Source organism: Corylus avellana, chromosome ca2, assembly GCF_901000735.1.
Source record: "Corylus avellana chromosome ca2, CavTom2PMs-1.0".
Taxonomy (NCBI): Eukaryota; Viridiplantae; Streptophyta; class Magnoliopsida; order Fagales; family Betulaceae; genus Corylus; species Corylus avellana.
The window spans coordinates 41,961,173-41,975,103 of NC_081542.1; the positions used below are offsets into that span (position 1 = coordinate 41,961,173).

Here is a 13,931-nt window from a genome sequence, read left to right on the forward strand (position 1 = left end):
GCGTCAAGAGAGGTTTTTGACGTGTCAATACCATTGACACGTCAAAAACCCCCAGTCAAAAAAAAAATTAATTTTTGTAGTGATTTCTTGTGAGCATTTAGATTAGTTTGAAGATTGTTGTTTGATGTGGTGAAGTAGTGTTAATGCATAGTAGTCTTCTCTAAAAGGTGTTAAACTTTTAAACTTTGCCAATATTTGTGGTTTTCGGCTTGTGTTTCCAATGATAGGTGTCGTTTTGTAGTTTTAAGCCATTATTCATGATATGTTTGGCCTTTATATTATATCATTTTCATAATTATAAGATAAATTAAGAGGTATAAGATGTGTTAGTTGTGGTGAATGAATGGGAGAGAGTTGTTGATGGGTTTGTTTTGTTTTGGTGATTGATAGCGTAGAGAAGGAACGAAGCGGCGGGGTGGCTGTGGAAGATGGTGGGAGTAGTGGAGGCGAAGGATTTGCCGGTGGAGCCGTCGGAGCAGGAGTTCAGGCTGGGATTGAAAAGTGGGATCATTCTCTGCAATGTGCTCAACAAGGTTTACTTTGGAGCTGTGCCCATGGTTAGCCTTTTCCTCATCCTTATCTTCATTTCAATTCTGTGTCTTTTTTGTTTTTTCAATTTGGGATGTTTAAGCAGTAGTTTGATTTCTTTTCAGGTGGTGGAAAGTCCATGTGATTCTGCTCTGCTTCTTGATGGGGCTGCATTGTCCGCATTTCAGTACTTTGAGAATGTGAGGAATTTCCTGGTGGCTATGCAGGAAATGGGAATTCCTACGTTTGAGGCGTCTGATCTAGAACAAGTATGTATTCAGGGATCAGGATTCTCAAAGAATTAGGGACTTTAGTATCTCTGTTTTTCATTAAAATAGAAATTTCTGTTACTTTTAGCCCATTTTTCACATACATCAGATGCTGAGGATAGAACATATATGGTTTACGGATAGAAATTTGTATAGTAATTCAAAATAAATTTGTTAAATTTCAAGGAGGGAAATCTGGTTGAATCAGTGCTAAGTAAGATTGTGGAGGAGTTTGAGTATTGCATTTCAAGCCAATTTGAGCTGGTATGTTAGCTTTGGTTATCCAAAACAATCATTTTTCTTTCTTTATTTTTCAGCATAAAGAAACAATTTGGGCAGAGAGATCCTTTTTCAATATGGATTAGGTGATCAAATATGCTTTGACATTCAACCTAGGACTAGGAATTGATGCACATTCCAAATCAATAAACATGTTCTCTTGGATCCTAAACAAGTTTTTTTTTTCCTCTACTTTTCTTATAACTTAATTAATACCTATCTGACTCATTATTTATTCAACCATTATTCTTCTTTGTTGTGCTTTGACTCTCTATGTCTTGGTTTGGTTACACTTGTTAACCAAGTTTCATAAACCTTTGTTGGTCAATTTCTATGGAGGGTAGAATGTAGTGTGGGCCTTTTATGAAGTTTTGAAGTATCTGATAGGATCTTCAAAATGATGGCCTCTTGTATTGGACACAGTCAATCTTTGTGGCAATAGAAATGATAATTTCAGATAGGATAGAACAACAAAATATATAGGATCATCAATTGAGCCTCTTGTTTGCATGGGAATGTATTTATGTGGGCAAACATAATTTGTTATTGAGGTCCATAAACCAACCCAGTATACAGAGATTAAGGCTTAGTTGAGTTGACTTTAAAGCTTCAAAGTGTGGATTTTTTTTTTTTAATATTTTGGCTGCTGTATTTTATGCACAGAAAATGAAATATTCTGATAAGTTAGGACCTCAATGGAGCAAGGAGGAGCTTGAGCATTTTTATGAAGCCTATCGGAAATATGGAAAAGACTGGAAGAAGGTATGCCTTTATTTGATGTTGTGTTTTATTTACTCTTTTGCGATTTACTTAATTAGCCATAAATGGTTGTCTTTCATTATATAAGCAGCTTCTAATTTTTGTGGTGTAACTTGATATCTAATTTGGTTATGCATACATATGCAAACATTTTTCATGCTTTCTCCCTATAATACTGTTTACAATAAAATTTTATGTTCTAATGAGACAATTTATAACGTGCTCCAGTTTTGTTTTTGGTCTCTTTTCTATATTATTGACTTATGTGCATATATATCCAGGTGGCCGATGTAGTACATAACGGATCCATTGAGATGGTGGAGGCTCTCTACATTACAAACTGGGTTGGTAGCGTCCATTACTGTTAGATTGATTTATAACTAGAATCCGTAAAAAACGAGCTTTTTGTAATTTAGGAGTATTATGGGCAATTATACCAACAGTTCTGTATATATGTGACTCTACCTTTTCCTTTCCTTGCATAAGCAGTGAATATTCTTCTTTTCATGCAAGTTAATTTTTTAAATTAAGCACTATTTTCACCTTTCTTGTATAATCTATTGCGCTTTCTTTTAATGTAAATGATTTGCATGAACTAATGATCAAGGTATGACTAGGTTTAATATTTCTTTTGTTTTTTTCTTAATACTTGTCACTGCTTTGTCTTGAATGCATTCTTATAGATTTGAATAAGGGTCATAATGCTCATTTACTTCTATTAATTGCAAGCTGGAGGATTGAATCTACTAAACCTCTTGGCAGAAAATAGTTTCTTTTGCATCCCAGTTATTAGATAGTTTGGAGCGGGTTTGTGATTCAGTTAATAATTTCTTCTAGTTTCAGTAGTTAGTTCTGGTGAGATTCTTGATAACTAAAGTTAATAAATTTGTATGAAATTTGATCTTAAATTCAGAAATAAAACTGGTTTGCATATGTAAGTAATTTGGTTCCTTGGGTCTGCGATCGATCTCACTTATTGTGCGATTGATCGCACAATATTGAAAGCGCACTGGTACTACGATCGATCGCACACGATGCACAATCGTGTGCGATCGATCGCAAAATCTCAAACACCTTCTGGTACTACGATCGATCGCACACGATTGTGCAATCGATCGCAAAATCGTAAAACACCTTCTGGTACTGCGATCGATCGCACAATCATGTGCGATCGATCGCAGATAATTTTTTTAAAAATTTTTTTAGGACCATTAGCGTCCACTTTGTGGATGCTAAGTCGACGCTAATGGTTAACCATTAGCGTCGACTATGGTTTCCGTTTATATCACCTTTAGGGTCAAAAAATTGTGACTTTTAGGGTCGATCAAGTGGATGCTAAAAGTTATTATTAGGGTCGACTTTAAGTGGATGCTAATAGTTAATTTTTAAAAAAAAAAATTTTATGACCCTAATGGTTAACTATCAGCGTCCACTTTGATTTGGACGCTGATAGTGAATTTTTTTTTTTTTTTTTTTTTAGGACCATTAGGGTCCACTTTGTGGACGCTAATGGTTAACTATTAGCGTCCACTTTAAGTCGACGCTAATGCTTAACCATTAGCGTCGGCTATGGTTTCCGTTTACATCACCTTTAGGGTAAAAAATTGTGACTTTTATGGTTGATAAAGTGGACGCTAAAAGTTATCATTAGGGTCGACTTTAAGTGGACGCTGATAATCACACATTTAATCATTAGGGTTGGACTATTAGCGTCGACACCTTTAGGGGCCAAAAGTCGATGCTGTTGTCAACAGCATCCATTTTAGGACTTTTAGGGTCGACTCAAAGTCGCCCCTAAAGACCTAAATTCTTGTAGTGCTAACAGATCATATTGAAATGAGTTCTTGAAAAAACTTGTGTTTGTCTTATTCAAAAGAAAGTAGTATACAAATTAATTTGGAGTAACTCCCTCGGCATGAACTACATAGATAAGACAGCAGACCAAGAGCATGTTTGGAATTGTGTTTGAAAAATAGAGCTTTGAAGTTAAAAAATATATTTTGGTAAAAGCTTTATTTTTAAGTTTTTGACAAAAATGCGTTTTGACAATTTTTAGGTTTTTTAAACCCTTAAAATTAAGCGCATTCAATTTTTTTTTACCAAATATGTTCTTTTTCTTCAAACGGACATTTTAGGAGTTAAACGTACTTTGAAATTTTAAGCCTCTTAAACGCACACTCAAACAGACTTAAGTCCTAGATAACAATGGATAACATCATCTCATATTTCAAATGTACTTAAATATTTGTAAGAAACTCACCATCATAGGTTTGTAATTTAAACTTCAGTTGTATAATAATAATAATAATAAATATAATAATAATAATAGAATAAATGTCAAAGTCCTCAATGAGGCAATTACAAACACATTACTGTTGGTTATTATATGTTGATTTCGGAGAAGATGAGCAAACTATCGAGGGTCAACTTCAGTAACTGATGCCTCATAAAAAGACTCCAGCTCCACTGCTTTGTTCAGCTTTTCTCTACTTCGATCTAAAAATGGTGGCTGCATAGGTGATGGTAGCGTAACAGAGTAACTGTTAAGCATGAGAACTATTGACGCCATTGTAGGTCGGTTAGCCGGATCTTCCTGAACACATAATAAGCCCATTTGGATGCACCTAGTAACCTCATTTCTTGAGCAAGAATGTCTCACTGTGGGATCCAACAACTCCATGGGTGTCCCACTCCTCCATTGTTTCCAAGCCTGCATTCATTCAAAATATTTATTTCCCATTATTATGTCTTCATTTTTTATTTTTTCTCATAAAAGCAGTACAAAATTGGATTATCCGATCCATACTCACATAACTCAGCAGGTCCTCGTCAAGTTCTGATTTATAGAAACAGCTATTCTTCTTCCCACTTATAATCTCTAGTAGTAAGACTCCAAAGCTAAAAACATCAGACTTTACCGAATATCGGCCATGTATAACATATTCTGGAGGCATATAACCACTACAAACCAATATCCCATCAGAACAACAACATAACTACAAAGATGAGAAGAAAATTATCTAAGGTTGTTCATAGTATCGTATTAGTAGAACTTAGTGCATATCAAGGTAATTGATCTCCTAGCTAGCTAGGATAATTTATTGTGAGTGTATGTACGTTAGAGTGTTGAGTCCCACATTGAGCAAAAATAAAGACAGTAATAGTTAATATACATAAGTGGAACCAAACTTATTAGCCTAAACTTTTGGGAAGGCGTGGTGCTTAAACATGTATATTAATAATGTGTTTTTTTTTTTTTTTTCTGGACATGTCCACACAAGAGGGGGGAGGGAGGATTCGAACTAGTGACCTCCACTTCATAAGGCGTGGTCCCCAGCTGATTGACCTACCCCTTGGAGACTATTAATGTGTTTTTGGTGGACTACCACAACATATATTTTTCTTTTCGATAATTCTCACATAAAAAAGACTATTGGTGTTATTGATCTAGATTATGCAAAAAGATAAATTAAAGATAAAAACTTACAATGTTCCAACAATTTGACTTGTATTTCCTTGTGTTTGATCCACTACAAATATCCTTGCCAAGCCAAAATCTGAAATCTTTGCATTCATATTGTCATCTAACAAAATATTGCTAACTTTCAGATCACGATGGATAATTCTAATCCGAGAATCTTCATGAAGATAAAGAATTCCTTGAGCTATTCCTCCAATAATCTTGTAACGTCCTGACCAATCTAATTGTCTTTGGTTTGCAGGATCTATTATTTTGTCAAAATTACTCAAGTTAGAATTAAAGGAACAAAATTCAAATGATTAAGGAAATATAATTTGATTCAATTTCTAAAAATAGTTTAGTCTATTATTTCTTAGAACTTCATGCTCCTTAGCAATGATTTGCAAGTTATTAATATATATCATGTATTCTTCAACGGCAAATTATATATGCATTCATAATTTAGACAATAAAGGAAAGGTAAAAAAAATAGAAAAGAAGTGGATGTAATGAAGTTTAGATTGGCCAAACCAAATAGAAAGTAATCAAGGCTTTTGTTGGGCACATATTCATAGATAAGTAACTTCTCATCTCCTTCCTCGCAAAATCCTAGCAGCCTCACTAGATTTCTGTGATTAAGTTTGGCTATCAATACAACCTCATTCTTGAATTCTACTGCACCCTGTCCGTATTTTTTGGATAGCCTCTTCACAGCTATTTGTTGTCCATCAGAAAAGGTACCCTGTGTTCAATTATAAATTTAATGATTAAATTCATCTATTCCTATTAATTTCAACTTTTGGGATAAGTAGTTAACATGCATGAGTCACATGACTAGTTATAAGAGCAGAAATTATGAGTTTGAACTATGTCTCTATAATTCACATTGTATTTCAATTAAGTATTTCACGTATTAGGCCTCCTTATTAATAAGAAAGTTAAGCCGCTACGTAAGTGAGAGTATTTAAATATAAATTAAATGATTAAACTTTTGAGATAAGATGTGATTAAACACCCCTAAAATATACTTGAACCAAAGGTTAAAACAGTCTCTAGGGTGCATATGAATCTCTCTAAACTTAGCATACTAAATAACTCCTACCTTATAAACCATGCCAAATCCTCCTTCACCAATCTTGTTATCATCTGAGAACTTGTCCGTGGCAGCATCAATCGTATCCAAATCAAATTGCAAGGATTCTATGGTTGTAATTTCAACTCCAGCTACATATTCAAACAGGAAATACAATAATTCTTAAAAATGAACAAAATTTTGACACCACAAAGACTTAAATAGAATTAATTAGATTTCGTGATCAAATAATTTTCTTTTTTTTTTTTTTTCATCACCATTTTCTTCGGATAAAGTGTTGCATTTCTTCCTTGCTCTCCTCCGAAGGAAGCAATAGGCAATGAAGAAAAGAACCACAGAGAAAGCAATTGGGATAACAATGGCAACAATTTTCAGCAGCGACGTTTTGCTTCCTCCTACTACAACACCTCCTGCATACAACAATATGAATCATTAACATGCTACATATTAATAAGACAGTCCATTAAAAGTAATCCTTAAATCATGAAAACAAAAAATTAAAAGTTTGATATGTAAGAAATTCCATTTAAAGTATGTCCCTTATGTCACATATATTACTGTAATTATAAAATATATATAATTACGGTGTTCAGTAATTTATTCTAATTAAAGCTTATTGTGTAAATCAAATATTCTGAATTAAATTACTGATTTAATTCTTGTGGAACAAGTATTTGATTTCAATCAAATATTCTGAATTAAATCACTGATTTAATTCTTGTGGAACAAGTATTTGATTTCATTAAAGATTTTATTTTGTGGAATCAATTAGCTGTATTGATTTGATTTTTATTCCTTGATGGGAGGAATAATTAAGGTAACAGCTCTAATTGAGGGTCCCCTGACCTACCTATAAATAAGGCCTGTGTATTCCATCAATTGGCACTCACTGGTAGGCATAGGTCAGAAGAACCTCTCAATAAAATTGTTTAGTTTTAGTTTGATTGCTGTGGAGTCGTTCTTCAAGCTGCTTGAGCAAAGCAATGGCTGGAGGTACATATACATATATATATTAAATTTCCGCTGCTAATTATATTGTTAATTAGCATTTATATATATTCAATATCTTACATGTGGTATCAGAGCCACCTCTATGCCATATTTGCTCAGTTTAATTTTTGAGATATGTCTGCTATAAAATTATAATTTTGTTTCAACAATATTTTATTTTGTTTATTGATTATTGAAACAAAAATATGGTGAGGAGCATAAAGTATGGAACCCACGGCCATGTTGATATATATTTTGTTTTGTTTTATTTCTATTGAAATTAAATGAAAGACCATAACCACTTACTATTTTGTTTATGACCAAATTGCCCCCTCTCTTGTTTCTGTGAAACTTGGAACAAAACGTGGAGATAGCCGAAAGAGAAGCCAGCCAAAAGAATATCCATCGCCCACCGGAACCAGTACTTACCGGTTTCCCCACAGCAGCGGCGTTGGCCGCATAAAGTGAGTGCTGGCGGCCCGATGAGGACCGCCGGAGGCTCAAAGCAACGGCAGCCCTGTACGGGCTGCCTGTGGGTAACGGAGCCGAAGCTCCTGCTGATGGTCGTCTGCTGTCGTCCGGTCAGAGCGCCGGTCCTTGGTGGCCGGCGCATGAAGGGAGCGGCGCATTAAGGGAGTTGAACGGCGCTACGTTTCCTGCCGGTCTGCGTCGTATGGGGCTGCTGTGCGGTGGCCTTGCACGGCTGCCGCATGAAGCAAGCAGCAGCCCATCACGGACGCCTGTGAAAGAACAACGGCGGCGACTCGTTGGTTGGATGAGACGGCCCACTCTGGTGGTTGCCGATCTCAGATGACCATTTTGGGCGGCGGCCCTGCGTGGTCGGCGCATACGGAAGAGCGGCGAAGGCGGCGGCGCTAGGGTTAGGATTTCCGGGTTGACATTAAGTTTTCCGGGTAGGGTTTTCAAACCCATATAGGAACCGGGTCAGTGTCTTGGGTCATTAAGTGGGCTAACCCAAAAGCCCAATCCATTTGAAGTGGCCCATCCGGATTAAAAAAAAAAAAAAATGGTTTATTAAGTGGGCTAACCCGATTGGGCCAACCCAATACAGAAACCAAAGGCTGACCCAATAAGGAAGCCCAACCCGATAACCCATTCAGTTTAAAAAAAAAAAAAAAAAGGGGAGAAACAAGTTTTGGGCTTATTAGGTTTAGAACTTGGGTTCTTAAGGTATAAAGGGCCTAAGGTCACTTCAAGACCATTAGGCTATTCATGTTATTATGCTTTTATGTTGCATTTTTATTCATCTTATGATTTAAATTGTTCAGTATTAAATTATTGTTTCTTTAATGCATGAACTTAAGGATATATTTATTCTTTTAATTGTTTAAATATAAATTGTTCGATGCCTGGACCTGAGAATAATTAACTAAGCGTCATGTGTTGGTGAATGTTTATGGTACTATCCAAAATTGCAATCGGAAAGCTCTGGCAAGGTAAGTCTTGGGACTTAAGTGTGCCGTTGTGCGCCCCCTCACTTATCTGGGACACTATCCGGTTGTACTTTGGAAAAATACTGTTTACCCACTAACATGATGGTTTTGTCTTTTATTCTTGGGAACTTTATTTGTGGCATCTATACAGTTATTGGATGTTAATGAAGTAGTGATTATCATAATAATTTTGGGAGAGCCACAGCATCCCGATTTTATAATGATAATTGCATCAAGATCATATATGTGAACTTCATAAGGGAAATTAACATCCTGTTGTAATTAATTCATAAATTTAATTACTAATCCCCACAGGGACGTTATTATTTTTATGATTTAATTAGAATAAGATAATAAATTTAACTTTAAAAATAAAATTTCTCTTAGGCCCACAGGTACGGAGAATTTTATTTATTAATGTTAAATTTATTAGTCCTATTAAAGAGTAAATTTCATGCGTGATGCAACCTTTGCCCACAGGTAGGTTGAAATTTACTATTAAATTAGCATTGGTTAATTTAAATAAATTCGATGTTAATGAAGTCGTAATTGTCATAATAATTTTTGGGAGAGCCACAGCATCCCGATTTTATAATGATAATTGCATCAAGATTATATATATGAACTTCATAAAGAAAATTAACATCGTGTTGTAATTAATTCATAAATTTAATTTGCCAATCCCCACAGGGACGTTTTTATTTTTATGAGTTAATTAGAATAAGATAGTAAATTTAACATTGAAAATAAAATTTCTCTTAGGCCCACAGGTACGGAAAATTTTATTTATTAATGCTAAATTTATTAGTCTTATTAATAAAGAGTAAATTTCATGCGTGATGCACCTTTGCCCACAGGTAGGTTGAAATTTACTATTAAATTAACATTGGTTAATTCAAATAAGGTTATTTCATAGCATTAAAGTATATAATTTTTCTTGGTTAATGGATGTATTCCTACTGCTTTAATTATTAGTATTTTATGTTCCAATAATTCTTAGTGGTAATTTTTCCTGACTGAAAAGAAAAATGTGTTTTTCACTTTGGGGTGTTTGGAGACTGAATTGGCGTTTCATGTGGACGAATCACCTTCTCCCACGGAATCAAGTACGCCACATGAGATTATTAAACATGAACGATTGTAGTGATTTAAATCGCTTAAGTTTCAACGTTCATAAAATCTCATATCAAGGAAAGCATTATGATTTTATTCCTTAATGTTTTAAGGCCAAAGAAAGGTCATTGAGGAACATTTAGTGAGTTCCAATAAGGCTTTGGCCTGCACCTTAATAGAAAAGCTTTAAAGTAAAACCTTTTATAGTTTCAAAATGTGCTTGAGCACATTATGGAAATGAAGGACATAACAGCTCATTACAAAGTCCCTAAAGGTTGAGTTTTTTGAGTCATTATGGTCAATTTTATTCTCTCATCTAAATATGATACTTTTTCAAATATCTTGTGGCACACATAAGGATAATTGATCAATTAAGGAATTTCTGATCATGTGTGTTCAAGAAGATGAGAGATTAAGACATGAGAATCCATAAAGGTTATTCATGTTAAGGAAAAGACCTTTATAGGCAATCATGTCCAATAGTTGATAAATGAGAACAAGGTGCCAACAAAGTGTTATGGCAATTATGATACTTGTTTTCTTACACTAAGGAAAATTATGGGCATATAAAGAATGATTGCATAAAGTATCATAAATGACTTGAAATGAAGGTAATCTCATACACCTAGTGTGTCATGAATCTCTTTTATTGACTCTCCTAAGGACTATGTGGATTGAATTTGGTTTAGAGGTCCACATTGTCAATATAATGCAGGGTTTTCTAAATAATATTTGTTTACAATTGGAGGATGTTGGGATCTATAGATTAATTTTTAAAAATTCAGTTATGTTATTTTGACCTTTATAATGTTTTTATATATTCCACAATTGTTTTAGAAATTTAATTTCTATTTTAGTTTGTTAAAATCAAATTTGAATATTGTTAAAAAATTTTGGGTGGAATATTAAATTAATGGTCTATTTAAATTTGATCTAGATCCCAATTTTTGAAAAATTAATCCCTGCATATAAATGTTGACATAAAGCAGAGTCTTATAAATGAGAAAATCCTATATGTTATGGCATTGGAGATTGAAATATATCTCTATAAAGAATTAAAGGTCGATAAATGATAGAGTTTTTACGACTCTTGAAATTTACTATCTTTGGTATTTATGTGGACTGCATTAAGGAAAAGCAGACCAACTATACCACTAAAGGTGCCAACAAAAGGATTTTTTGAAATTCTTGAGATCATGTACAAGTGTAACATTTTCCATACTTCTTGCCTAAATGGTTAGAGATATCCTATCTCTTTCGGTAATAACCATATAAGGTTTATGTATCTCTATCTTCTAAATCATAAGGTTTGGGCATTAATGCTTCCAGTACCTATAAGGTAGAAGTAGAGAAACAAAAACAAAATAAAATCAAGATCGTAAGATCTGATAGAGGCAGATAGTATTATGGTAGGTACACGGAAATGGGACATGAAAGGTAATGTTCTATTCTCCTAATGGAGTGAAGCCTTGAAAACCGCTGTGTATACATTTAACTCGATTCCATTCAGAGTTGTACATAAGACACCTAAATTAAGAAATGAATGGAACCAAGTTCAAATTGTTTACACATATGGGGTTGTCTTGCTATAGTGAGGATTTATAATCCACACCTAAGGTAATTAGCTTCAAGGACAACTAGCGGAATTTTATAGGTTATACAGTAAACTCCAAGGGGTTTAGGCTTTACTGTTCTTCATTTAGTCCTAGAATTGTTGAGTCTAATATTAAAAATTTCTAGAGAACGCTGAACTTAGTGGGAGTGCTTATCCTTAAGGGATTAAATTAGAGGAAGCACAAGAGTTGACTGAAGCCCCTTCACATGAAGGGTGTTTGACTGTGCTTAAGAAAAATCAAATTGATTATCTTCAAGCACAATCGGTTTCAGAACAGTCAACTCATAAGGAACAAGTTCAGAATGAACCTACTCAGACTTTGTCAAAAGTAAATGAAGTAGGATAAAGAAGATTCTCTAGAATAAGGCGACCAACAATCTCTAGTGATTATGTTGTATACTTCCAGGAGTCTGATTTTTATGTCAGACCTAAGGACAATCCAAAATTTGTTTTCACATCTTTTTGGGTGGAGATAACTTCACATTGTGTTTCAATGCCATGAAGGAGGAGATGAAATCTTTGGCTAAAATTCAAGTTTGCAATCTTGTTGACTTACCAAAGGGAGTTGTAGCCATAGACTGCAAATGGGTTTATAAAACCTAAAAAGATGCTTCCGGGTAATGTTAAACGATATAAAGCTAGACTTGTAGCCAATGATCTTACCCAAAAGGAAGGCATTGATTATCATGGTATGAGTAGCTCATTTTGGTTTAGAGCTATATCAAAAGGATGTGAAAAGCAATTTTCTTGAATGAGGATCTTAAGGAGGAGGTGTACATAAGACAACTTAAGGGGTTTTATTAATAACAGTCAGAAAGCTTGCAAATTAAGGATATCTATTAATGGACTAAGATATGTCTCTCATCAATGGTATACAAAATTTTTACAAGGTTATTACCTCACATGGGTTTATTGAGAACCTTGTTAATCATTGAATATACCTTAAGGTCAGTGGGAGTAAAGTTACATTTCTTTTAGTCCTGTATATAGATAATATTTTGCTTGCAAGCATTAATTTGGGTTTGCTACATAAAGTTCCTCTCACTAAAGTTTTGGGAGAGATTCAGAATGAAGAACTATGAATCTTCAGTAGCACCTATTATTAAAGGGGATAATGTCCCAAAATGTATTGGAACAAAGGCAAATGAAAAATATTCCATATGTATGCACAGGTCTACATTAGACCTGGCATTGAAATAGCAGTTGGACTATTTGGTCAATATAGTATTATGGAATATGCAATGAACCAAGAACTACAGTTTAACCTAAAGATACACTTACCATTTGGTGGTGTTTATTCAGGTTTGACTTTTGCTAAATGTGTAGATAGTAGAGAATCAACTTCAGTATATATGTACTGAAGATGTAGTAAGCAGACTATAGTTGTTACATCTACCATGAAAGCAAAAGTTATTACATGCTGTGAATTAATTACACAGGCATTATGGTTGAGACATTTTTGTTAAGGTCTCAAAATTGTCGATTTTATAGTTAGACCCATAAAGATCTTCTGAGTTAATTCTACTACAGTTATTTTTCTAAGAATAAACTGAGTAGAAGCAGAAGTATGTATATCGACATAAAGTATCACTATGAAAGAGAACATTAAGTGACAATAAGTGTCTATTAAGCATATAAGTGTTGAATTAATGATTGCGGATCCCATGACTAAAGGTTTACCGGTAAAGAAAGTATAAAGTCATGTGGAATATATGAGATTCATTAATTCATTTGTGCTTAGTTTCTCTTTAATTGGTCTATAGACATAAATGATATGTTATAAAGATTTTTGTGCACACATATGTTATTCTTATCCGTAGGGATAAAATTAAAGTTGGACCCGAATGACTTATAGGAAGTTCATTCATAAAGTACATTATCCATAAAGTGCTCATTTAGGGAGGTATTACACATCGTGATACATGGAAGGGACGACTTATCATATAAAAGCTTTACCGCCATGATTCGTGTGTAGTATTCCTTGAGTGAGTGGGAGGATTCCATAAATGATTGGAATAAATAAAGTATTGGCCATATCATAGAACTGAACACCATAAGGAATTTATGTGTCATAAGGGCCAAGTGGGAGAATGTAAGAAATTCCATTTAAAGTATGTCCCTTATGTCACATATATTACTGTAATTATAAAATATATATAATTACGGTGTTCAGTAATTTATTCTAATTAAAGCTTATTGTGTAAATCAAATATTCTGAATTAAATTACTGATTTAATTCTTGTGGAACAAGTATTTGATTTCAATCAAATATTCTGAATTAAATCACTGATTTAATTCTTGTGGAACAAGTATTTGATTTCATTAAAGATTTTATTTTGTGGAATCAATTAGCTGTATTGATTTGATTTTT

The 13,931-nt window shown here is 34.0% G+C and overlaps 2 protein-coding genes across 2 annotated transcripts; one reads left to right on the forward strand and one right to left on the reverse strand.

The window, feature by feature from the left end:
• Positions 1 to 428: 428 nt before the first annotated feature.
• LOC132169817 (kinesin-like protein KIN-14I) lies at positions 429 to 2,287 on the forward strand. Its single transcript, XM_059580776.1, has 4 exons — positions 429 to 557; positions 654 to 797; positions 1,740 to 1,838; positions 2,117 to 2,287. The coding sequence occupies exons 1-4, from the start codon at positions 429 to 431 to the stop codon at positions 2,201 to 2,203; spliced, it is 459 nt and encodes a 152-aa protein (XP_059436759.1). The 3' UTR covers positions 2,204 to 2,287.
• Positions 2,288 to 4,229: 1,942 nt separating this feature from the next.
• On the reverse strand, positions 4,230 to 7,991 carry LOC132169818 (cysteine-rich receptor-like protein kinase 10). The gene is made up of 7 exons (XM_059580777.1): positions 7,808 to 7,991; positions 6,646 to 6,798; positions 6,398 to 6,519; positions 5,764 to 6,037; positions 5,323 to 5,560; positions 4,646 to 4,796; positions 4,230 to 4,545 (listed from the first exon to the last, which is right to left on the reverse strand). Exons 1-7 carry the CDS (start codon positions 7,989 to 7,991, stop codon positions 4,249 to 4,251), a joined length of 1,419 nt encoding a protein of 472 aa, XP_059436760.1. The 3' UTR covers positions 4,230 to 4,248.
• Positions 7,992 to 13,931: the final 5,940 nt, after the last annotated feature.

Coding starts and splice junctions, on each gene's coding strand:
- LOC132169818 (XM_059580777.1), bottom strand. CDS start 7,991: ATGCGCCGGCCACCAAGGACCGGCGCTCTGACCGGACGACAGCAGACG. Junction 6,799..7,807: donor CCGCTGCTGTGGGGAAACCG/GTAAGTACTGGT, acceptor TGTTGTATGCAG/GAGGTGTTGTAGTAGGAGGA. Junction 4,546..4,645: donor ACGAGGACCTGCTGAGTTAT/GTGAGTATGGAT, acceptor GAATGAATGCAG/GCTTGGAAACAATGGAGGAG.
- LOC132169817 (XM_059580776.1), top strand. CDS start 429: ATGGTGGGAGTAGTGGAGGCGAAGGATTTGCCGGTGGAGCCGTCGGAG. Junction 798..1,739: donor AGGCGTCTGATCTAGAACAA/GTATGTATTCAG, acceptor TTTTATGCACAG/AAAATGAAATATTCTGATAA. Junction 1,839..2,116: donor ATGGAAAAGACTGGAAGAAG/GTATGCCTTTAT, acceptor ATATATATCCAG/GTGGCCGATGTAGTACATAA.